Genomic DNA, 24977 nt, shown 5'->3' on the forward strand with positions numbered 1-24977 from the left:
TGGTCCTGTAGTCTTTGTCTTTCAGCCTCATACTTTTTACAATGAATTAGGATATGCTGCTGAACATTTTCTTTAACACCACAATCCCCACACTTGTCACTGATCCTTTTCCCTCCATTAAAGCCAAAGTGGCATTAAGACCTGTGTGATCCAGTCTGAGTCTTGATATGATGATTTATTCCCTTCTGTTCCTTTCTTTATATTTCTTTCTTATGACCGACTTTTGTATCCTGAAATATATCTCCTTCCTTTCTGGTCCTCCTGCCATCTTTTCTGTCCATATCTCCACTCCTTTCCTTTTAATCACCACTTTTCCTTCTCCCATCCCAAGTAAAACTGGTTCTGTTATTTCCCTTTGCAGTGAACTTTTTGCTAGTTTATCTGCAAACTCATTCCCTTTCACCCCCTCATCCCAACAAGTCCATACTTCAGCCTTTGCTATATAATGACCCTTTGAGACACCTGCCCAGGCAACCACAGAAGAAGAAGAAGTCACGTGACACGTGTAGCCGGCTGAACTTCCTGTTGTCAACTCAGTTAATAAGTGTTTACTTTCTGCTCTAACTTATCATTTAACTGGACCTGCAACACGTCAGGAGTGGACTTTATATGCAGGGCAACATATTGTCGTCGGCTAAACGCACTCAAAGAGTCAAACTGATCCGGAACCAACAAACAGGTCATCTAAGGCAACCTGTCAGCTAATGCTAGCTACTAATAGCTGCAGTAGCTGGTTACCACAGTGAGCCGCTGAGCTGTGACCTGGATGTCTCTTTAGATTTAGCTTCATTAGGTCCTTTAAGTTCAGTCGGTGTGCTTCACGTGGATAATACCGCAGTAGGTGTTCAGCTTGCTATCTAGCACCATGGCCAGTCTGCTCTCAATGCAGTGCGTCTCCTCTCTGAGGAAATCCGGGAGCCTGATTCATCTGAGATCTGCTGCTCTGGGCGTCGATAAGAGAAGCTACAGCAGCAAACAAGCCTCTTCAAACGAGTATCTGCACCAAAGTGTGGTACCATCCATGCACTACCAGAAGAGCTTACCCAGGTAAGGAGATACATGTGAATTTGTCATACACACATTACTCTAACACATAGCTTTCATTCAACATAACTTTAGTCTGATATGAAGCTCATCTACTTTGTAAATATCAGATGGATGAAGCAAGGTGTTCAGGGTTAGAGAAGGTGACCCTTTAAGGTTTTAGATGAATGTAGGTGAGAGTGCACACTTGATTTTAGATCTGTGACCACTAGGGGGCCGTGACATGACATCTACTGACATCTAACATCTACTGGACTGTTGAGAGGCTACATTTGCTCTTTGATAACTTGTTTTTTTTTTTTTCTCAGGCTGCCCATACCAAAGCTGGAGGATACTGTCAGGAGGTATTTAGCTGCCCAGAAGCCTCTGTTGGATGATGACCAGTTCAGGTAAGTGTTTAGAAAGCAAATCCAACCTTTTTAATTAAAGCAGCAGTAGGTGAGATTGGAGCAAATATGATGACAGGTAATCTGAAAAAAACATGTGCCTCTCTGTCCTCCTCTGTGTCCTCCGGTGCTCCTAATGGCATCTGCAAGATTTTACAGACCGGAGGAAAACAACCAATCAGAGCCGAGCTGGAGCCTTGCCGTCTCTGAGCAGCTGTCAATCAACGGAGGCAGCGGTCAATCACTCGTGAACTCCGATCAAACTCAAATATGAACAAATATTCTGTTACTGTAATGCCTATGAGAACGTTTGCGACCCGGCTGCCATGTTGAGATCAATTGAGGAAATACCAAGCACCGCCTACCAGCCGGAGCAAACTTTCTCATTTTACAGCTAAACAGTACACTACAAGATGTTTCTGAAAACATTTGAGGCGAGAAATAGACGTTACAGTAACAGAATATTGATTCATATTTGATCAGCGCTGCCTAGTTTGACCGTTTGATCGGAGTTCACGAGTGATTGACAGCTGCCTCCGTTGAATGAACAACCAATAGGAACGTTCTCTCTCTGAAATGACCTGTGATAGATTGTTTAAAGCCTGAAAACAGAGCCATGAGGAGGTGCAGAAGTCTAGTTTTCTCTCAGAACACTTGAATTACAATATGCTGAAAGGTTATTATAGAATCTTTGCCCAATGATGCCATAAACATTCTGCCTACCCCCACTTTAAATGATTTGAACCTTACTGGTCAATACTAACTACTTAATTGTGTATCCTTAGAACCACAGAGAAACTTGCACAGGATTTCCAGAACGGTGTGGGGAAACAGCTGCACGAGGAACTGGTAGCCCAGGACAAAAACAATAAGCACACAAGCTACATCTCAGGTGAATGTGCCATTCTGACGATTGTCATCCTGATATTGAGCATCTCAAATGCATACAATTACTAATGAATCTTTTCTTTCAGGACCATGGTTTGACATGTATCTTTCTGCTCGTGAGTCTGTGGTGCTGAACTTCAACCCCTTCATGTCCCTCAACCCTGACCCCAAGACGGAGTACAACGACCAGCTCGTGCGGGCGACCAATGTGGTGTGTTCGGCGGTGCGCTTCATGAAAACACTGCGTGCCGGATTACTGGAGCCGGAGGTTTTCCACCTCAACCCGGCGAAGAGCGACACAGACGGCTTTAAGAAGTTCATCCGCTGGGTCCCGTCCTCGCTGTCCTGGTATGGAGCTTACATGGTGAACGCTTACCCCCTGGACATGTCTCAGTACTTTCGCCTCTTCAACTCAACTCGGATCCCCAAGAGTGGGAGAGACGAGCTCTTCACCGATGACAAAGGGCGACATCTCCTAGTTATGAGGAAAGGCAACATGTATGCGTTTGACATTATAGACCGGGATGGGAATTTGGTGGAGCCGGCAGAGATTCAGTCCCACTTGAGTTACATTTTGTCCGACCAGACGCCAGAGCCCGCCTTTCCTCTCGGGGTCCTGACCAGTGAGAACAGGGATGTGTGGGCCGGGCTCAGGGACAAGCTGATTGCAGCTGGAAACGCAGAGGATTTACGGATTGCTGACAGCGCCCTTTTCTGCCTCAGCCTGGACGACGAAACCATGAGGGACCACATTCACATCTCCCACAACATGCTGCACGGCGACGGCTGCAACCGCTGGTACGACAAGTCCTTCAGCGTCATTCTTGCCAAAGACGGAAATGCAGCCATCAATTTTGAGCACTCCTGGGGCGACGGCGTCGCTGTGCTTCGCTTTATGAATGAGATCTTCAAAGACACAACGGAGAAGCCGACTGTACACCCGGGCTCTGCCACCGCCGCTGCTGCGGATTCAGCCTCCGCTGTGCGTCGACTGCAGTTCAACCTGGACGGCGAGCTGGAGAACGGCATCAAAAAAGCCAAGGAGAACTTTGACTCGGCCGTGTCGACGCTCACCATCGATGCCATGGAGTTCAAGAAAGGTGGCAAGGAGCAGTTAAAGAAGAGCAAGTTGAGTCCAGATGCTATAGCCCAGCTGGCTTTTCAAATGGGTTTCCTGAGGCAGTATGGACAGACAGTAGCCACGTATGAGTCCTGTAGCACCGCGGCGTTCAGGCACGGACGCACGGAGACCATCCGGCCGGCCACCGTACACACAGACCGATGTTCACGCGCCTTTGTTTGCCAGCCGGGCCAACACAGTGTGGAGCAACTACAAGCCATGCTGAGCGAATGCTCCAAATATCACGGGCAGCTCACCAGGGAAGCAGCGATGGGTGTGTATAAGACATTTTACATGTATTTAAATACTCTACTACAGACATATGTCTGTAGTCTGTTTCTGACATGTCCCGAATTCTTTTTTTTTCCTACGTGCAGTCAATACACTTACACTGTTTGTAATTTTTTTATAAGGTGCTAAGGTCATTTATTAACCCTCTAAGATCAATACAGACTTTACTGTCTTTCAGAGGCCGTAGCAGGTTCAGTTTTAGAGCTAGAGTGAAGATACAGATATCATATGGAACTAGAGGACATAAGGAACCCATTAGCAACAACCACGGGCATTCAGAGGATGTTTAACAGGAAAGAACTTAATATCGTCTAACTTCATCTACTAAGAAAATGACTGCGTTGCACCTCATGAGCACAAGATTAAAAAAAATAATCTTTCAGGACTTCCGTAACAGCGATTTTAGACAAAACTGGTCTCAAAACACACACACACTCTGCTGTACTAACCACTTGTTTTCTTCCTCTCGCCAGGCCAAGGTTTCGACCGTCACCTGTTCGCCATGCGATACCTGGCCAACTCAAACGGCCAGGCTCTGCACAGCCTGTACACGGACCCAGCTTACGCCGCCATCAACCACAACATCCTCTCCACCAGCACCCTCAGCAGCCCAGCCGTGCACCTCGGCGGCTTCGCCCCGGTGGTGCCCGACGGGTTCGGCGTCGGCTACGGCGTCCACGACGACTGGATCGGCTGCAACGTGTCCAGCTACCCGGCTCGCAACGTCCACGAATTCCTGCAGTGCGTCGAAAAGTCCTTAGAGGACATTTTCGCCGTTCTGGAAGGAAAGGCACTCAGCTAGGAAACAAGCGGTTTGCCGTCACCACAGAGAAAATAATGTTTGGTTTTTAAGGAACAGTGATGGTGAGCGTGGTCATCATTCTCAGCTTCCCAAGTTATTGATTAACTTCTCTAGGCAACCATGCAGAAAGTGAGATGAATAATATATTTTACACACTACAGAAGAAACACACACAGCTCATCAATATAAATATATATATATATTTTCGCAGTCAGATGGGTGGGACTTTAAATGCATTCTTTGAAGGGGTCTGAATATTACCGTAGGTATAAAACAGGATCTTGTCAGTTTATCAAATTTGAGGTGATTAATTGAAACCAAAGTTTCTAGTGTCAGCCCTCGACTGCGGATACAAGTCATAACATTTATTGTATAATGAAAACCACATTGAACATAAAATCCTGGAAAAACTTGTTTGAACTGATTTAATCCACTGGCTTTCCAATGCATCTGTGTATTCAGCAGTCTACTGTAGCCTAACATTAAATGTTGAATGTGTTTTAAGGTAAGATAATACAGTGACAGGTGACAAGATTCACAGTGCTGGTCATATTATTCATGCAGCAGCTGTTTTTCAGATGTACAACTTCTCTGCAATACAGATTACAATATGGAGTCAGCTTCTGTGCCTTATCAAAATGTGAATTTAACAGCACAATTGCAGATTGTCACTTCTATTTAAATTATCAGTTTGTCATTTACAGCCTTAGTGGTGTGTTTGAATGCATTTTGAAATAAAATTTTAATTTGCTCCATGATTTCATGTTTGTGTCTTCCCATTTTACTATTTTACCAAAAACTTGCATTTCTATACACTAGAATATAATATATTAAAATATTTAATTAAAATGAATCGCGATTGTCCATAGCCATTTGTGATTAATTGCAAATTAATCACTTATTTTTTATCTGTTCAAAATGAACCTTAAGGGAGATTTGTCAAGTATTTAATACTCTTAACATAGGAGTGAGCAAATAACATTGTCCAGAAACCCTCACAGGTACTGCATTTAGCATTAAAAAATATGCTCAAATCATAACATGGCAAACTGCAGCCCAACAACAGCTGTCAGTGTGTCAGTGTGCTGACTTGACTATGACTTGCCCCAAACTGCATGTGATTATCATAAAGTGGGCATGTCTGTAAAGGGGAGACTCATGGGTACCCATAGAACCCATTTTCATTCACATATCTTGAGGTCAAGGGACCCCTTTGGAAATCACCATGACTGTTTTTCCTCGCTAACTTTAGCATAACTTTGGAGCGTTATATAGCGTCCTTACCCAAAAAGCTGGCATGACATGGTTGGTACTAACGGATTTCATAGGTTTTTTAGTTGAGCCCGCTACAACCTAAAAATCGTAAGTTGCGTTAAAGAAATTAGTGGCATTAAAGCAAATTTGAGTTAAAGCGTTATTGTGTAAACTTTGACAACCCTAATATAATATAGAATATATACTATGACATTCTCATTAAAGGTTAAGCCATGGTGTTGATACCAGCAAAGGACACTTGTAATGAAATGTTACGAGTTGCTCAGAGAAACTGGATATTTTTTCACCCTTTATTTAAAATAAAAAAGTTCCACCAAAAGCAAATGTACAAATGCGGTAGTACAATAACAGAAAGAAACATTAGCTAAAGAAATTAAAACGAGCGGAATCCACATTTAGATGGGCTTGATCTTGAAGTGTAGGCCGATGAGACTGAAGACGAGACATTTCAGATCCTGCACCAGGTAGTAGAATACACGAAGACCTTCAGGGTCCCTGGAACACAGCGAAATTTGTCTTTAATATTCAACTTAAAACTTTTTTTTTTAATGTTAAGCCCATTAATCACTGATATACAGTGTCTACTTTCCCAACTCCTGGATAAAGTACTCACTTTGACTGGTTGACGTCAATCAAGGAGCCAATTTTGGAAGTTGTGAATGAAATGTGCTCATCTCCAATGACGATCTCCAGTTCCTGTGAAAAGGAAGGACAACGAAAGGAAAGTTATTTTAAGGCTTCAAAAACGTTTTTTTGTCAAATTAATCATTGTGGAGTGTCAAAAAACGTGTGGCTTGTCAGACTTCATGTCCATGTGATCAACAATGGAAAAAATATCAATGGGTTGACCAAATCTTGAAAGGTAGGGTGCTCTGCAGGTGCTATCAAAATGTGTGACCCCCCCATTTAAATAAAACCAGGTCATAACAAAATACTTAAGGTTAGAAAATCAGACCTAATTCAGATGAAGCAATCAGAATTATACAAAATTACGGAACTTGAGAGAACATGGGTAAACATTAGAGATGCAATGATTAATCGATTAGTTGTTAACTATTAAATTATTCGCCAACTATTCTGATATTTGATTTTTTTTTTAGGGAAAAGTCCAAGTTCTGATTCCAGCTTCTTAAATGTGAATATGTTCTGGTTTCTTTACTCCTATATGACAGTAAACAGAATATCTTTTACTGATCCACATTTGTCATTATTTTTGTGACATTTTATAAATAAACAACTAATCGATTAATCAAGAAAATAATCGACAGATTAATCAACGATGAAAATAATCGTTAGTTGTAGCCATATCAAAAACGTTTTTGGTCAAATTCATCATTGCGGAGTTGATTTACTACAGGGCCAGTGCCGATATCAAAATCTGTGAAGGGGTCCATGTGATCAACAATGGAAAAAATATCAATGCGTTGACCAAATATTGAAAGGTGGGGTGCTCTGCACATTTAATAATATCAGGTCATAACAACAACTTTTTCAAATAGGGTCAGAAAATTTTACGAGACAAAAAAATTCAAATGAAGCGATCAGAACTATACATAATTACAATACTGGAGAGAACATGGGTAAACATGGAAAATAATCTGGTCACTGACGGTGAACTGAGAAACGAACCTGTCTGCCAACTCTGTCAGGAGGCGGCCACAGAGCGTCATCTTCCTTGGTGATCTCACTGTCATCGATGATCCTCTTCAGCTCCTCCATCACACTTTTGTGTACATATGCCTAGGTAGGGGCACAGAACAGAGATGGACCAGGTTAAATTAGTAAATGTGTGGAAGCTGGGTCATGGATATATATAACACAGATATGATGCGGGAATATATACATACGATAACGATAATACTTTATTGTCAGACAGGTCTGAAATTTGTTTTGCATCACAGCAACTCCATTTGCAACATCACAGAAAGGACAAAGACAAGAAACAAGGATACATCTCAGATATTGACTATCTTAATGTCAGAATATGAATTATATGTTTTGACTGAGAAACAAGTAATCTGTCTGCTTGGTTGATCATCATTATCACAACTCCCATCCCCAAGTTACATACAATACTGCATGAAAGCACTTTGAAACACATTGATATCGCAGAATATAGTCAAAGATATTGTTCTTATGTTAAGAGTGCTATTGTATAGTATCAATGCTATGCTCATGTATGGATATTTCTTTTGTTCCTTTTCCCAGATGATGGGCCTTGAGGCTAAATGGTTGTGGAAGATGTGTATGAATGTGAAATTTATATATGTTTGGAAAATGTTAATGTTATTAGTGTAACACAAATATGATATGTATGTGATAAATGTAATGTACTTGATTTCAGACCCCAGGAAGACTAGCAGGTGCCATTGGTATCAGCTAATGGGGATCCTGTTTAAATAAATGAATAAATGCTGGATGCTAATGAAGGAAACCCAAACAGCATGGACTGCACGAGCCTGTTAATGAGTTAAAGTTACAGTGTTTAAAAACATAACTTACCTCTTTCCTGATCATGACGTCGTTCTTGTAGTTGCTGTTGTTTGCATACCTCAGTTTACCTGCAAGAAAAGATCAATTAACAGTAGAAATGTTAAAACAAAGCATCACTTTTAACTGAACTCATGAGTTAGTTTAACCACCTCTACAGGCCACATGGCGCTCACACACTCAGGAGAGCATACCTGAATCATTACTGCAGTAATAATGCATATTGTTGCGGTATTAATTCAGTCTAGACATTAACTATTATCATTTATAAGACAAGAGAAACCAGAGAGAGAGTTTGGCGCCCGCAGCTCGTTCAGAGTGCTGCTGCGGCCTAGCTAGGTGCTAGGCTAGGCGGCTAGCTACGTTAGCTTAGCATCAGCAGAGCTAACACATTTATTTATATTATAGTTAAACTGAACTCACCGTCTGGTCTGAACTCAAACTCCAGGAACTCGTGTCCAAACTTCCCCTTGTGCCCGACATAATATCTCAAATAGAAGTCACTTGTTGACATGTTTGCTGTTTGTGGTTCAGTCTGCGGAACTAAACTCAGTAAACTCAGCTAGCAGGAGACGCTGAGCGGAGACACCATGCACGCATGCGCAGAGGGGGCCCGGCTGAACCAGGCGATATGCTGCCCTGAGATTTGTCTTTCAGGAAGGAGAGGCAGCTCTATTTGTAGAGCACATTTCAGCAACAGGGCAATTCAAAGTGCTTTACATAAACATTCAAGAACATTGAGACAAAGTGCAAAAGAACATTAAGACATAATTAAAACAGTTATAAAAACATAAAAACATTAAAGATTAGGAAAATAAAAACAAGCTAAAAATAAAAGCTAGGATAGAAGCTAAAATAGAATATAACATATAAGAGTAAAAGCTTTAGTGCAGTATAAGATCATTATCTGGTTTAATAAAAGGCAGCAGCAAACAGGAAAGTTTTAAGCTTTGTTTTAAAAGAACTCAGAGTTGTAGCGGTCCTGCAGGTTTCTGGGAGCTTGTTCCAAATATTTGGTGCATAAAAACTGAACGCTGCTTCTGCATGTTTAGTTCTGACTCTGGGGACATTAAGCAGACCTGATCCAGATGACCTGAGAAGGAAGGAAGTTCTTATTATACTATCTTATTATACTATGGAGGACCTTTTTTAATTTAGAAAATATAAGTACAATAACAATATATACATACAAAACACATTTAAAAAAGTAAAACAAAAATAAAAAATAAAATACAATGAACAACAACAAAAAACACACCTATATAGAGAAAAAGTGATACAAAATCAGAACAGAATTTCATCGGTCCAAAATACAACCATATTGGCAAGAAGTGGCAACTGAGATCCATAAAATAATGGGAATAAAGTTAAAGTACTCATTCATTACACTATACTTGGGAAAAATACCAGAAATTGTTTTACACAAAGATAAATATTTAATAAAGATTCTCTTGGCAAGTAGTAAGAAAGCCATAACTCAAAGTGGTTGCAGACTGATCCTCCAATATTAGACCAAGGGCGGGGTATTGTAAATCAAATATATTGTATTTATTTTAAGGCTTGAATAGGAAAAAAGTATTGAGTACTGGGAAAAATGGATTGTGTATTTACACCGTTGATTGAAGTGTGACATCTTATATTAAGATGCATTTACAAAAATGTACTGTGATCTGACATTGTAACACCCATGATGACCTCATGTTCTTTGTTCTCAAATAAAAAAAGGAGTTTAAAAAAAGAAAGAAAAATAATTTCATCAGTCCAATAGAAATTTATCAAACACATCGTTAGTTCTGATTGCCTTCTTGCTCTTAATATTTTTATTTATCGTGGTGCCATATTGTCTCAGTTCTTGATAAAAAATTTTCAAAATGAGGTTTGTAGTCCGACCATCTCTTCTTGCGAATGTGGAATTTTCCCCAAAAATAATAAAAATAATAATAATCTTTATTTGTATAGTACCTTTCTAAACATAGTTACAAAGTGCTTGCACAGATACAATAAAATACAGACAAAATGAAAACAACACTAAAAGAACGAAACATAAAGACATGAGAAAACTAAAACCCATAACCAGTGGTATCAAAACAATAAGTTACAACGCATATGCCAAAAGAGGACAATAAAAGGTCTGGAAAAGGTGCACCAAGCTGTTGCGTTGTGGAGTTAAAAAAGCCTTTTTCATAAAAATGGGTTTTTAAAAGAGATTTAAAATTGGTTATAGAGCTAACTAACCTAGAATTAACTGTACAGAGAACATAATATATTTTTCCTCCTCAACACCTTCAAAACATTGAAGAATGTACTTTTCCTAAAATTGGATTGTTTGCCCAGTTTTCCTTCATAAATAATGTTCAGCATCCACCCAACATATTCTGGTATACATACACTGATAAAACAAATGACATATTATTTCTTCTTCTAATTCACATAAAGTATAAGAATATTTAATATCAATTCTAAATCTCTCCAATGTCTTTTTTGTTGGATATATGCAATAGAAACATTTTAAAGGAAACTTCTTTAACTTTAATACTAAGACAAAATTTGTCTCCAAATAGCCCAATTTTCTGCCAATTAATGTCTCTATAAAGCAAAGCCCAAAGGAATCTTCCTGGAGGCATAGTTACCGCTTGTATGCAATTCCCAATGTATTTATCAGAGCATTTATTCTTGGTAATGTTGACTCCAAGGAATACACCACTGTTAAATGGATCAACACTATGGAGGACCATGGGGGACGTGCTATCCATGAAATAATGTATACACAAGTTTAGACCCGATATTAGCCTTTATGTTCCATCTACAAAATAGCAATGAGTCCAATTATCATCTTTGTATTTAGTCAGGCTCAAATTGCTTCATTAAGCCGAGTAAATGTATGCATCACAGAAAGTATTCATCTTGAATGTATAGTCTAACAACACTGTGTCTCTTGGGCAAACATCACATTCACAAAACAAGATTTCTTCCGTGTCAAAATATAAAACTTAAGTTTGTAATAGATTATTTTATTTTATTCTGGTTTTGGTCACATTTTTCTATTCTCCCTTGCTATTATTGTTGCTCTTAAAATATGATTGTTTCTTTAATTCAGCAGTTAATTGCTGATGCCTGGGTTTGCTTCTGCCAGACATGATTAAAGGTTCAGCCTGAAAGACTCAACCCAGGGATGCAATAATACCTCCACACCTTAAGCATCGTCGCATATCACTGTCGTCATCACTCCCCGCACATTGGACCGGTCCTGTCTGCAGCGCGACACGTGTGTTTGTGCTTGTTGTAAACTTGTTCTGATGGCGGGCTCGTTCTCTCAGGAACTGGAGGATCTGTTGAATCCTTTACCCAAATTCGCTGATCCGGAGGATGACGGCGACGAGGCGACCAAAGCCAAAGTGGTAGAAAGATTCACCGAAGACGATGATGAAGATGAAGATGGCCTCAGTGCTCTGCGGAAGCACAACACATCCCTGCTGTCAGAGACGGACAGACGGTATGTGGGGAAGACGGTCTCTCGTAAAGATCTGCTGATGGAGGAGGAGGCATCTGGTGAGGAGGAGGAGGAGGATGAGGAGGAGGAGGATGAGGAGGAGGAGGATGAGGATGAGGAGGAGGGCAACATAGAAGAAGATGAAGAAGAGGATTCTTTGGGGGATGATGATGTAGAGGATGAGGAGGAGTTGGTGGGCAGTGAGGCCCAACTAGATGCTAAACTGGCGTCTAAGACGAAGGTCGCTGATGTGACCTCTCGTCAGGGGGTGGACTTCCACAAACTGTCCGAGGGCATGGATGACCTCGGAGTGAGTGAAGATGATGATGATGATGACAGTGGCGAGGAGATCGAAGGCAGCGATGAAGACGACGACTCGATGGAAGACGACGACGGCGAGGATGATGATGGAACCGTCCGCACGTTCTCTCAAGAGAAAGTAGACGAGGAGGTGGAGAAAGGGAAGGCTGTGAAGGGCCAGCTGGCCCTGTGGGACCAACTGCTGGAGGGCCGGATCAAACTCCAGAAAGCTCTGGTGACCGCCAACCAGCTGCCGCAGCCGCAGACCTTCCCGGAGTTCAAGAGGAAGGGCGGCGCCGAGCTGGCGGGGGAGCTGAAGAACACCCACAAAGCTCTGAAAGCTCTTCAGAGATCTCTGCTGGAGCTGCACGACCAGCTGCTGGACCAGAACGCCGACACGAGGGCCGTCGCTCGGGGAAAGACGGACGCTCGGGGCGAAGACGAGGAGATAAACAGCGACGAGGATGAAGAGGGTGCCGTGCCGGAGGTCGGAGCGCTTAAACGAAAACTGGAGATGGCGGAGTACCCGGACTTCATGGCCAAGCGCTTCGCCGCTTTCCAGCCTTACCGTAACGCCACGTTGCAAAAGTGGCACGACAAAACCAGACTGACGATGGGCAAAAGCAGCAAGGGTTTCGGGGCGTTCGACAGGAACATATTGACCCAGGTGGAGCAGGTGCTGATGGACAACGAGAGGCTGGTGCGGCGCACCCAGACCCGACGCTCGGAGTACAGAGTCCTGGGGAAGAAAGAAGCCTCCGCTGTCCCCTCTGAGACCGTCCACAACGAGGAGGAAGAGGAGGTGGAACAGCAGCTGAAAGCAAACACACATCTCAAGGATCTGGACGAGGATATATTCGACGACGACGATTTCTACCACCAGATGCTGAGAGAGCTGATCGAACGCAAGACGAGCGCGTCGGACCCCAACGACCAGGTGGCGATGGGCAGGCAGTGGCTCGCCATCCAGAAGCTGCGCAGCAAGATCAAGAAGAAGGTAGACACCAAAGCCAGCAAGGGGCGTAAAGTCCGGTTCCAAATCCACAGCAAGCTGGTCAATTTCATGGCTCCGATCGACCACAGCTCGGTGAGCGACGAGGCGCGCAGCGAACTGTACCGTGGCCTCTTTGGCCAGAACTCGACAGTCAGGGAGTGATGTGATGTGAAGGAGGTGCATCATGTGGAGAACAACGTCAGGATGTAAACAAAGTCAGTGCCTTTCTTCAGATGTCCTGGAATGATGCTGAGCAGCAGTTTGTTAGAACAGACTGGGCCTGCTCCTGACAGGACATGGACTCATAGGGCACATACTGTTCCTCATTAATACCTTTATACTGAGGAACATTTTCATTATGTGTTTGTTGCCTAACGACCAATTTGTGATTTAAAAAAATAAATAAATACATGTTTCCACCAAAACAAAATGCATATAGTGACGAGTTGGAACAATTAATCGATTAGTTGTCAACTATTAAACTGATTAATCGGTTTTATAAAAAATAGTCAAACTTCTCTGATTCCAGCTCCTTAAATGTGAATATTTTCTGGTTTCTTTACTCCTCTATGACAGTAAACTGAATATCTTTGACAAAACAAGACATTTGAGGACGTCATCTTGTGCTTTGGGAAACACTTATTGTCATTTTCACCATTTTCTGACATTTTACAGAACAAACAACTAATTGATTAATCTAAAAATGAATTGACAGATTAATCAAAACTGAAAATAATCATTAGGTGCAGCTCTAATAGTGACTGCTGAGTGGATTTGAAGGAAAACAAATAATGTATCAAATTTTCTTCTGTCACTAAGTCTCCTGATTCAAGTAAAATGTGTTACTTCAAATTGTAAGGCCTTTTTTTTTTTTAAATAGTGAACTGTCCTAACGTATATGCTGTGTCCCAATTCCATATAACATGCAAACTATACGGTATACGTATCTTAATGGTATACAGTTTTTCCAGTTAGTGTACAAGAAATCAACATAGTTCACTGCTTTATACAAACAGGGAATGATACAATATTTGCACCGTAAAACTGCAATTTTAGAATGTCACTGCCAATAAACGTCACAGAGAAACAGCTGAATTATAATCATTTTCCCCCCAACATTTTATGTTTTGTGAGGCTTTATTTTTTACCATCAACAAATTAAGAACAAATTCCAGTTGTGAGCATCTCCTTCTTTTCCTTTTGTGCATTGCATTGTGGAAGAATAATGTCCATCAACAGTGCACTAAAAAAGTTTTTTTTTTAGTATGCATACTGACTGTATGATTGTACTTTATTTTCACATTACAAACTGCAAACCTGCTTAGAATTAGTAGGATTTGGGACACCGCTGTAGACCTGTGACAGGTGAAACAATGAAACATTGATGTATTTTTGTGTTGCCAGAAATTAGTCAAATTTAAGGCCTTTTTCATAGCAGATATTTTGATTTGTTATATGCCGCGTTTACATCATATCACGTAAACCGTAGTGTGGGAAAAAACATTAACGTTAGCCTCCGACTTGTAATTCTGATTCAAAGATATCGGGAATTACTGACACCGACAATATCTCAGAGTACAGACGTGTCAGTCAACTGCAACACTGCTGCGAAAGCACCACCACTGTCAGTTACATCAAAACAAAATCCAATATTAACACTAATACAATAAATTCATCTAACTTAAAGGAGCTGTACTGTGTTTGTAACTGGTTTCACTTGTTAATGAACGGCTACAATACGTGACACAACAAAAGAAGGCTGCTTATATGGTGTGGCTACAAGATTAGCAGCGGGGCTAACCACCTTGGAATAATGTGTGAACCCCAAAAATAATATAACCTCAGTGCCCTCAAAGGTATCTACAGCCTTACTGTGACTACTTTACTTCTCAGTATTTGTAACTTAAAAGCAAGTTAAATGTTCAACCTTTTTTGGTACCTACAATATAGCACCAAGTAGGCCTAAAGCAGTGCAACATTTTGGGGGAATCTATTAGCAGAAATGGAATATAATATTCATAACCATGTTTTCATTCGTGTATAATCACCCGAAACTAAGAATCGCGTTTTCGTTAGCTTAGAATGAGCCCTTCATATCTACATAGGGAGCGGGTCCTCTTCACGGAGTCCGCCATGTTGCTCCGCCATGTTTCTACAGTAGCCCAGAACGGACAAACCAAACCCTGGCTCTAGAGAGAGACTTTCATGTTTTTATGTTACCTGAAAGCCACCGTAGTTCTCCGACACGCTTGTAAAACTGCAGCAACGTGAGCCACAGAGTGCAAAACCGTGGTAGCGCCAGCCGGCGTCTGACTTCCATTGCTCCTAAAGTAGTGTTATTATGGTAAGGATGGCCTCTGAGCGAGGTAAACAGCGTTACCACGGTTTTGCACTCGGTAGCTCAAGTTACCACAGACTTGGAAAGGGAGGAGTAAGCGGAAGGGTAGTTGGTTGCAATCTGCAACCACACCACAAATGCCACCAAATCCTACACACTGTCCCTTTAATATGTAGATTTGAAACAACATTGCCTTAAAAAAAAAAGTATATTTTTTTAAATGAAATGCAAGTGACAAACTAAAGTGTCAACTCAAGCAAACAAAGAGTACCTGAGAATTTTATCATGAGAAAAATGTATACAGGAAGAAAACTCCATTAAACAACATTTACAGAACACATTTACATCGGGTATCTTGTACTTAATGACATTTTACAACTCTTAACACCATTTTCAGTGTGTCCTTCAAATGAAACTTGCATACATACATCTGAAGATTCAAGTTTCTGGGAATCAAAAGAAAAATAATACTATGTGGTAATTTCATTACAACACAAGTAATTGTTTCTTTTCGTTGCCAACATCTTACCAAATGAGTTACAGTCATGTCAGTATCACGCTGAAATAATCATTTACACAATTAGTCCACAAAGACGGTACGGAAAATTATCTTTGGCGATGTCATACATCAGGCGATTTGAGGTGGGAATCGGTTGTTTGATTTGACTTATAACTAATTCATTTTGTTAGATTTAGACAAGACAAAGCAAGTGACAAACTTCAGACATCTCAACCCATCAGTACATTATTTCAAAATCCATTTGTACAAGTCAAAATATGCTTTACACAGAGCTTGAAAAAAAAAAAAGATGTCAAGTTGCATTGATAAAGGGAGTTAGTCCGGTCAGACGGTGCACCTGTAACGGTAGTGAGATAGGGTAAGGCCCTGCCATTAAACAGCATTTATTGTATGGTTAAAGGCTGTCAAGTGCTCAGAAATCTTGTTAGACACCGTAATTGCTTCTGTAGTTAGTTTCAGTGCTGTTGTAATGGAAAGCAGCAGTTTGAAATTAAATTACATGTTAGCCCCTTTGTATTTTTCCCTCTTCCATTTCATACAGTACACAAATTAAAGAGAAAAATAACTGAATACAGCTTTAAACCAGCCCCACAAAGGAATGGTTTTCCTTTCTTATTTCCTCAGTCCAAACAGAATCATATAAAAAAGAGGCCTTTTTGATTCCCTGGTAATTACTCCTGCCCTGTGAGCCACAATGTGGAGCACATTGGGCCCATACGGCCCGGTGAACCCTCCCTCCTCTCACCGAGGGGGCGCTGCACTCAGTGAGGCCGACTGCTGGACTCCATGTTCGGCTGCTTCTTAGTTGTTCCACAACTGTTAAACCAGCCGTTGAGCCGTTTGGTCAAACCGCCGTTTAGAATATCCTGGATGTGCTGAACTATGAGATTTATGGCAACTGTATGAAGAGACAAAGAGATGGTGTTGTCAGGGTTCGCCCCAGTTTGTGTGTCTGATGTATTACATTAAGCTACACAGTGATCTTTGAAAATCCCAGAAGGTTATTCAAAGGATAACTTCCCACTCTATTTCCCCATGTTTTTGTGTCTAAGTGACTAATGGAAACAACATTTTTTGAAATTGGTCCAGTATTGAGGGAGAACGCTGCAGCTGCCAGCTGCTAACCGAGCTGTAATGTAATCCTTTGGGGCAACTTGGCACTGTCCGTTTACATCCACTAAAAGTGCTTGTTTTTGCCACTGACAGACTCAGATTGTTGTCTGACAACATTATGGAAATTAAACCTTTTTCTTACTTTTCGCTTTCGGTTTGTTATTGTGTCATGTGACTTGTTGCCAGAAGAGACAACGGTGGAAATGTGAGTGAGAGTGGAGAGAGGAGTGCCACGGGGACACCCGTGTTGTCAGTTTGTTGTGTTGGAGAGCAGAAAATGTAGTTTAGTGTTATCTAAAAGATATTTAAATGTCATGACTGAATATTTAGCGGATTTCGCTTGTATGGATGTGACAAGATTTCAGAGCGAGACTTTTCCAAGGAAGACACTTTTAGCACGTTTAGTGGACGTAAACTGACAGGTTGCCCCAAATGGTTACATTACAGCTCATCTAGCGGCTGGCGGATGCAGCGTTCTCCCTCAATACTGGACCATCTTCAAAAAGTTTTGTCCCCATTGGTCACTTAGACACAAAAACATGGGAAAATAGGGTACAGGTTGAAATATTCAGAAGTTATCCTTTAACAAAGATGCTGTTTTATCCACTGCATGATAAAAAAAAGAAAAGAAAACACTTTTAACCTGTAAATACAAACAAAGATAGTAGGAAATAACATATTTTCTTTGTACGATGTGAAACAAAATTATATGATATGCTGTATATTGATATTTATTTCCAGTATTTTGTATTTTTTTATTACATAAAAAATCGTCATAACTTAAAAAAAAGTTTTTTTTGGCACACAGACATAATATATTCTCAGTGGCGGAAGATATACTCTGATTTTTTACTTAATGAAAAGTAGAAATACCATAGTCTAAAAATACTACATTTCAAGGAAAAGCCTTGAATTCAAAATGTTACGTACAAAAGTATTGTCAGCAAAATGTAATTAAAATATGAAAAGTAAAAGTACTCATTATGCAGAATGGCTCACATCAGTGTTACATTATTATAGAATATTATATTGTTCTGTTTTTATCATTAACAAATACATGTAAGAGCTCTTTAATGTTGTAGTTCGTCAATGTGGAGCCAATTTTTGATATACTTTGTATACTACTGGGTAGATTAGTAGTACAGTACTGCATCATAATATATAATCTGATCATTTAAAACTAGTAACTATAAGTGTAAAGTAAATGTAGTGGAGTAAAAAGTACGATATTTACATTTGAGATATAGTGAAGTAAAAAGTAGCATGTAGTGCTCCAGAACAGAGGTAACTGTTGTATTTAAGACAGTGTCTGGGTAGGTATGCTGCTCATTTCGACTATCTACAGCACCGTTTTCTTTTGCAGTTTGTTTTGGATGTTTTAAAGTTCTTTTCTCAAATCACCAAACAAAGCTGTTTTGTTCTCACAGCAGCGGAGGCTTCGGCTTCCTTAGTTCGGAGAGTACAATTCCCAGCTCAGAGGCCGACAATAAACACAGCTGTGTCCTTCACGATAATACAGTTAAGACTATAGTGTCTCCAGCACTATCAAGCACAAATACTCACCAAGGTTGTCAACTCCTCTCGGTATGATCACATCAGCGTATTTCTTCGTCTAAATAAAAAAGGACAAAGGTTTGACCATGAGTCAGTGCTCAGGGACACAGCCATGCAAATGATTCTTGTATTGTTACGGTTCATGTAGAATATAGCACTTACTGGCAGACAGAATTCCTCAAATGCAGGCTTGACAAAAGTAATGTACTGTGTTAGAACGCTTTCCAAGTCCCGTCCACGTTCACTTATATCACGCAGCACTGGGGGAAAATGACACCATGGAAAAGTTATCTTTAAAAGGAATACCAGTAGTTCCACATTTTGTGGGGGGGGAAAAAACGCTTTTTGCTTGTTTGCCGAGAGTTATTGTAGATGACTTTCATGTCAGTTTGGTAAATGAAGCTACCGCCAGTGTGTTTAATCAAAGACTCCAGGAATATACATAATATACATAACCCCACATAAAACTAGGGCTGTAAGAAAATATAGAATATCGCAATATTATGTTTTACTGTATCGATTCTCAAAAACGCTGTATCGATTTTTATTGCACGGCTTTGTTGAATACTCGGTTCTGGCTGGTCAATCACGGCCCTCTTTATAGCAGACCGTTGCTATGTATAACAGATCGTTGCTATTGTCACAGTTCTGAGTCTCTGGGTCTGGTGCACCATTTTTGTGTCAAATTATTGATTTCTTAAGTAAGCAGCCGTGTAATAAGTGGGATAATGTGCAGCTAGCTAGTCACTGTTGTGAAATAAACCTGCATCGCCCTGTCAGGGTTTATTTCACAACAATGACCGGCTCGCTGCCCATTATCCCTTACTTAAAGGGACTATTTGTAACTTTCAGAAATGCTTGTTAACAGCGACACCTGTGGCCGTTAAGTCAACGAAAGTCAGCGTTGAGCTCGCGCTTGTGCTCGCTCTAAATAGACATGAACGAGCATCGCTCAAAACAGTGATGCGACACACATCAGCTAAAACCACAATATCACTCTATATTTCACCTGCTTGGCAGTAATGTTAGCTGACCAGACGAAGGTCTCTCCATGAATCAATGCTGATCCTAGTGTTGGTGTTAGTGTTGATCCCCGCTTTTCTTGCTTCAGCCCCGGAGGCTGAGGCAGGAAAAGCGGGTCGTTGCCGGGGCTGAAGCAGGAAGAGAAACGTTATCGTCTCCGACCGCAGCCGCAGGGAGACACCGGCACCCGGTCGGAGACGATAACGTTTCTCGCTGCGGAGCCCCGTCACTTCACAAGACACGGAAAACCTCTGTTGGTCTGGAGGAGCTGCAGCAGTTATTTCTGCACAAACGTCCACTTCACTAGATATTCTCAGAGCTAAACTAACTCTTCTGCATTGTGTAGTGTGCGCGCATGCACGTGTAGAAGTGGAGCGAGACAGCGAGAACGCGCCCGGTTTATGAGTGAAGGCAGGCAGGCAGCAGAGCTGAGACTCCGGCCACACGCGAGCGCGCATATGCCAGCGCGCATGGGAAACTGACCCGGTTGATTTATACGTGTAAAAAGTTACAAACAGTCACTTTAATAGTTTACATGCAAAGAAAAAAAAAACTCAGACAATGTTATTTCATTTGCAAAGAGATGCGCCCTCTCAGTGTATGTGCCCTCTAAAAGTAGTGCTATGATTTGGGATGTTACAGGGACTGTGATAAATACAAATGCTGATCCCAGTGTTCGGATTGCATTTTTTTTTTTAACTCAGATTTTATGCATATGGTGGTGTGTTCTTTATACTATGATGGTTTTCCTAAAATTAGATATATATATTTTTTTTTAAATCGCAATATATCGCCTTGTTTACAGTATCGCAATATATTGAATCGTATCATGATACGTATCGTATTGACAGATTCTTGCCAATATACGGCCCCACATAAAACCACAACATGTTGTTTTCACACTTAGTTTTTTGTAGAGTTCAAGAGTTTCTGGTAGGCGGATTTTATTGCTTTTTGACAGAGCCAGTCTAGCTGCTTCCCCCTGCTTCCAATCTTTGGGCTAAGCTAACCAACTGCTGGCGTGAGCTTCACATTTACTTTACAGACATGAGTGGTATCAATCTTCACATCTAGTTCTCAGCAAGGAAGTGAATAAGCGTATTTCTCAAAATGTCCAGTTGCCTTTAATTTAGTGTCTTGCCTCTTGTGTTGAGAAACCGAAGGGATTTGCCGAGTCATGATTGCATGTCTCACCTCTTCGAGATAAACGTGTGTCAGCGTCAGTGTCCACAAATAGCTTCATTTGGAAAAGGTCTCGGACCTCCTGAGAGTAGAACATCAGGATGCCCTCAAACAGCACCACGTCAGCAGGATACACGGTCACCGTCTCTTCTTTCCTGCCGTACAAAAGACATTCAATATAAAAACACTTAAAGTGTGTAACATTTGCTAAACCCAAGAATGTATTGAACTGAGCAATGGTGTGTTTTATTGAACTTTTTCTTTGTAAAAAGGAAAAATTTGTAATTTCTTCTTTCAAAAGTTACAGTCTCAATGAAAATCTTCCAGTGTTTAATTAACCTATTCATTGTTCCAGTGCAACACATAGATGAACTACAATTACCACCTAGTGGTTGTACGCATCAGCCAAGTTGCAGTTTACATCCATGTCTGTCCAAAAGGTCATCACTTCATCATTTTATCCTGTTAGACCGTTGTGTTAAATTGTCATAATTAGCATATGAATTCTTGAGTTATGGCCAAAAATGGGTTTTGTGAGGTCACAGTGACCGTGATCTTTGGTTTGTCCCAAATTTGAAGAAATTCCCTCAAGGCATTCATGAGATATCGCGTTCTCGTGAATGGGACAGATTTGAGGTCACAATGACCTTTGACCACCAAAATGTAATCGGTCATTTACTACAATCTAATTTTGCATTACTGATGACCATTTTCCATAGCATACTGTGGGGCTTCCCATTTTGAAATAACAATATTTTCCTGCCTTCCGGGCAGATATTGGTTTACATTCATTTCACTATGCTAGGAAAGCCATTGTGTGGATGTGGACATTATGTCGTTTTTTTAAAGTTAATGTTACTGATGCATGGTGAATGCTCTTTTATAGTGCCTGGACTGAAAAATAAAAATACACCTTTAATGTTGTGTCTGTATGTGTAGCCTACTTGATGAGACTCATTCACCTGGAATGGGAGACAAAGTCATAAACAGGGATGTGCACAGTTTTTCCCTCCTTGATGTCCCACAAAGTCGCGATTATGAGGTCGTTGTCGAATGCATCTGCACAGATACAGAGGGAAAAGAGCACAAGAAAGTTCAAATGATTTATCTAGCATTATGAAATATTACCAAGCAAACCACACACCAAGATCCTGAATCACAAACAGATCAACAGCTGGAATCCCCTCTGAATAAACAAGGCCAACGTTTCCCTGCAGCTGTTTCAGGCCAGCAGACTTCTATCCTTGATTACAACGAGGCGTGTGAGGAGGCAACTAACACCGACATACCTGGGTGGTCGAAGTTGAACTGGCCCTTGAGTGCCTTGGCCTTCTGCTCCGGGGTGAGGACCCTGTAGAAGCTGTCTTGGCTGAGGATGGCCACTTGCCGCTGGTGGTGGTCGATCTCGTTCTGGCCCAGCAGCTCCATGATCTTGCTGCACACCGACGACTAGTCACACAACAAGAAGAAGAAGAAAACAAGTAGTATGACAAAATACCGGCCCCCGTTATCTTATTCACCACATCTTTCCGTTTTGGGAACATGAGTGTACAAATTAAACCAATGCGTGACCTTTCATTTACCCTTTCGCCTTTAGGTTACGCATGTCTTCATGCCCTGGAAGCAAAGCTTGAACTGTTATTAGAAATCAGTGTCTATTTAAAGGCTGTTGACATCATATGTGAACCTGGCAGACAGATACACTCACAGTGACATAACAAAAGACTGCAGTTTACTACACAATCAGATAACATGTGTGGAAGAACAGGTGGGTTTGTGAGCAGTTACTCTTCTGGGAAATAAGGGGCATAGTACCAGGAAGTCACACCCACAAACAACTGTGTTTTCTGCTGAACACGTTTCGATCACCCATAAAAATCAACCTGCTGTCTCCTATATGACTAGCTTCAAGAAACAGGCTACTTAAATACATTTAACTACTGTCTAGGTTTACACCGTTACTGTATCCAAAATGTCACACAAATGTCTTCACTACCTCTTTGACATTTCAATAACCATATTTGTCACACATTAAAGCGGCAGTAGGCAGTATATATTTTGGCATCATTGGCCAGAAATCCCATAATAACCTTTCAGCATATTGTAATTCAAGTGTTCTGAGAGAAAAATACACTTCAGCACCTCCTCATGGCTCTGTTTTCAGGCTTTAGAAAATCTAGCCCGTGACGTGAGACTTTGACCAATCACAGGTCATTTTAGAGAGAGAGCGTTCCTATTGGCTGTTCATTCAATGGAGGCAGCTGTCAATCACTCACGAACTCCGACCAAACGGTCAAACTAGGCAGCGCTGCTCAAATATGAATCAATATTCTGTTACTGTAATGCCTATTTCTCGCCTCAAATGTTTTCAGAAACATCTTAGTATACTGTTTAGCTGTAAAATGAGAATGTTTTCTCCGTCTGGTGGGCGGTGCTTGGTATTTCCTCGACTGATCTCAACATGGCTGCCGGGTCACAAGCTTTCTCATTTCACAGCTAAACAGTACACTACAAGATGTTTCTGAAAACATTTTGTGAGAAATAGGCATTACAGTAGCAGAATATTGATTCATATTTGATCAGCGCTGCCTAGTTTGACCGTTTGATCGGAGTTTGCGAGTGATTGACAGCTGCTCTGAGACGGCAAGTCTCCAACTCGGCTCTGATTGATTGTTTTCCTCCAGTCTGTAAAATCTTGCAGATGCCATTAGGAGCACCGGAGGACACAAAGGAGGACAGAGAGGCACATGTTTTTTTTTCAGATTACCTGTCTCATGCACTACTGTCAGGATATAGTGACCGTTTTATAAAAATATTTTTTTTTAATCATATTTGCTCAAATACTACCTACTGCAGCTTTAAGAAGAAATAAAGACTTTGCTTTTACCTCAGGGCATGTATTGTGATGAGCTATACTCTACACACAAAGCAACAATGCAACAAAATAGAAAACTATTGCATCCATTTCTGATCTTCAAAAGAGAAAACTTATTGACATCCCTTGAAAACCTCCAAAACACCTCACAATATTGAATACAGAATCAAGAATGATAAAGCAGATATTTAGTCTCTCATAACAATGAAGACAGAAGCTTTTATGCAGTGAGCCAGAGGTGAAATGAGGTGAAGAAAAATCTAGACTGAGCTTGAGACAGAAGTTACATCAGCATCACAGAGAAGAACAAATCCAGCTATCAGCAGATCCACCAGCAAAGAAAATAATACATGATAAAAATAATAATAATAATAATAATCCTCAGACCACATCTTATATCCATAAATATATGGCCTGAAAGCAGAATCACACCTTGACATAATAGACTAGACTAGATTGTGCTTGATAAGGCAAAATTGGGGACTTTATTGAGCTTTCAAGGTCTATAAATGTGTTTTATTCTTATTCTCTAATTGTCATGAGCTTATAGCTGGCAGACCTTGAGCAGCTGATGCTAATTAACTGAAATCTTAATTTTTGTACTCTGATCCTGGCCACCCTCTATATCCCCATAGAATAAAAAAATGTGAAAACACAATAGTCATTAAGTCTGATTTCCATACATCACACTATACTGCATTAATCATCTAAGAACAAGGTGTATCTTATGCACGTTATCCTGTTTTGACATGCTGTCGGGCGGCCTCTATATGCTCATCATTACTGATCAAGCAACACAATCAGTCTAATTGATCCGACAGAAACGTGATAAATAAGCTATACGATTATTTTCCAGAAGAAAATTTGCGTGTCATCTTCAAATTTCCCAAAAACAAATCCATTTGTGTCGGTTCACACAGAAAAAAACACCTATAATAAAATACCAATAAATTAAAAAAAATAATCCTCTATATGTTTATTCTGATCTCATCACCGACCTTGCCGCTGGCTGTCCCTCCAGCCACACCGATGATGAAAGGCTGCCGATTAATGCTCTCATTTTCGGCTTGGTCACCTGGCTTTGTCTCGCTGTCGCCTGCCATGCTTCATCTGCAGCGCGCTGCGGCCCTCGAGCTCTCTCTCACAGACACACGGGGGTGCCTGCGCTCCTCGCGCGCTCCTCCCATTTCATGATGATAAGGCTGACGTTAATGGGCATGCATGGTGGAAGCGATGATGACGATGAAGCGAAGTGGTGGCTATCATTATTATCTGATCATCTGCTTCTTATG

General features: G+C 40.9%; 4 protein-coding genes across 4 annotated transcripts; 2 read left to right on the forward strand and 2 right to left on the reverse strand.

Moving 5' to 3' along the window:
- The first annotated feature begins 530 nt into the window (after positions 1 to 530).
- Positions 531 to 5289, forward strand: cpt2 (carnitine palmitoyltransferase 2). Its single transcript, XM_074636414.1, has 5 exons — positions 531 to 1047; positions 1353 to 1433; positions 2216 to 2322; positions 2405 to 3712; positions 4203 to 5289. Exons 1-5 carry the CDS (start codon positions 866 to 868, stop codon positions 4529 to 4531), a joined length of 2007 nt encoding a protein of 668 aa, XP_074492515.1. The 5' UTR covers positions 531 to 865; the 3' UTR covers positions 4532 to 5289.
- A 755-nt stretch (positions 5290 to 6044) lies between these two features.
- Positions 6045 to 8937, reverse strand: magoh (mago homolog, exon junction complex subunit). Its single transcript, XM_074636416.1, has 5 exons — positions 8720 to 8937; positions 8309 to 8367; positions 7436 to 7546; positions 6420 to 6502; positions 6045 to 6301 (listed from the first exon to the last, which is right to left on the reverse strand). The coding sequence occupies exons 1-5, from the start codon at positions 8808 to 8810 to the stop codon at positions 6202 to 6204; spliced, it is 444 nt and encodes a 147-aa protein (XP_074492517.1). The 5' UTR covers positions 8811 to 8937; the 3' UTR covers positions 6045 to 6201.
- A 2539-nt stretch (positions 8938 to 11476) lies between these two features.
- Positions 11477 to 13923, forward strand: aatf (apoptosis antagonizing transcription factor). Its single transcript, XM_074636417.1, has one exon. It carries the CDS (start codon positions 11593 to 11595, stop codon positions 13240 to 13242), a length of 1650 nt encoding a protein of 549 aa, XP_074492518.1. The 5' UTR covers positions 11477 to 11592; the 3' UTR covers positions 13243 to 13923.
- Positions 13924 to 15679: 1756 nt separating this feature from the next.
- On the reverse strand, positions 15680 to 24879 carry uck2a (uridine-cytidine kinase 2a). Its single transcript, XM_074636418.1, has 7 exons — positions 24684 to 24879; positions 22100 to 22259; positions 21773 to 21869; positions 20823 to 20965; positions 18768 to 18865; positions 18615 to 18663; positions 15680 to 16836 (listed from the first exon to the last, which is right to left on the reverse strand). The coding sequence occupies exons 1-7, from the start codon at positions 24786 to 24788 to the stop codon at positions 16700 to 16702; spliced, it is 789 nt and encodes a 262-aa protein (XP_074492519.1). The 5' UTR covers positions 24789 to 24879; the 3' UTR covers positions 15680 to 16699.
- Between the last annotated feature and the right edge of the window lie 98 nt (positions 24880 to 24977).

The sequence above is a fragment of the Sebastes fasciatus genome, chromosome 5 (genome assembly GCF_043250625.1).
Source record: "Sebastes fasciatus isolate fSebFas1 chromosome 5, fSebFas1.pri, whole genome shotgun sequence".
Lineage (NCBI taxonomy): Eukaryota > Metazoa > Chordata > Actinopteri > Perciformes > Sebastidae > Sebastes > Sebastes fasciatus.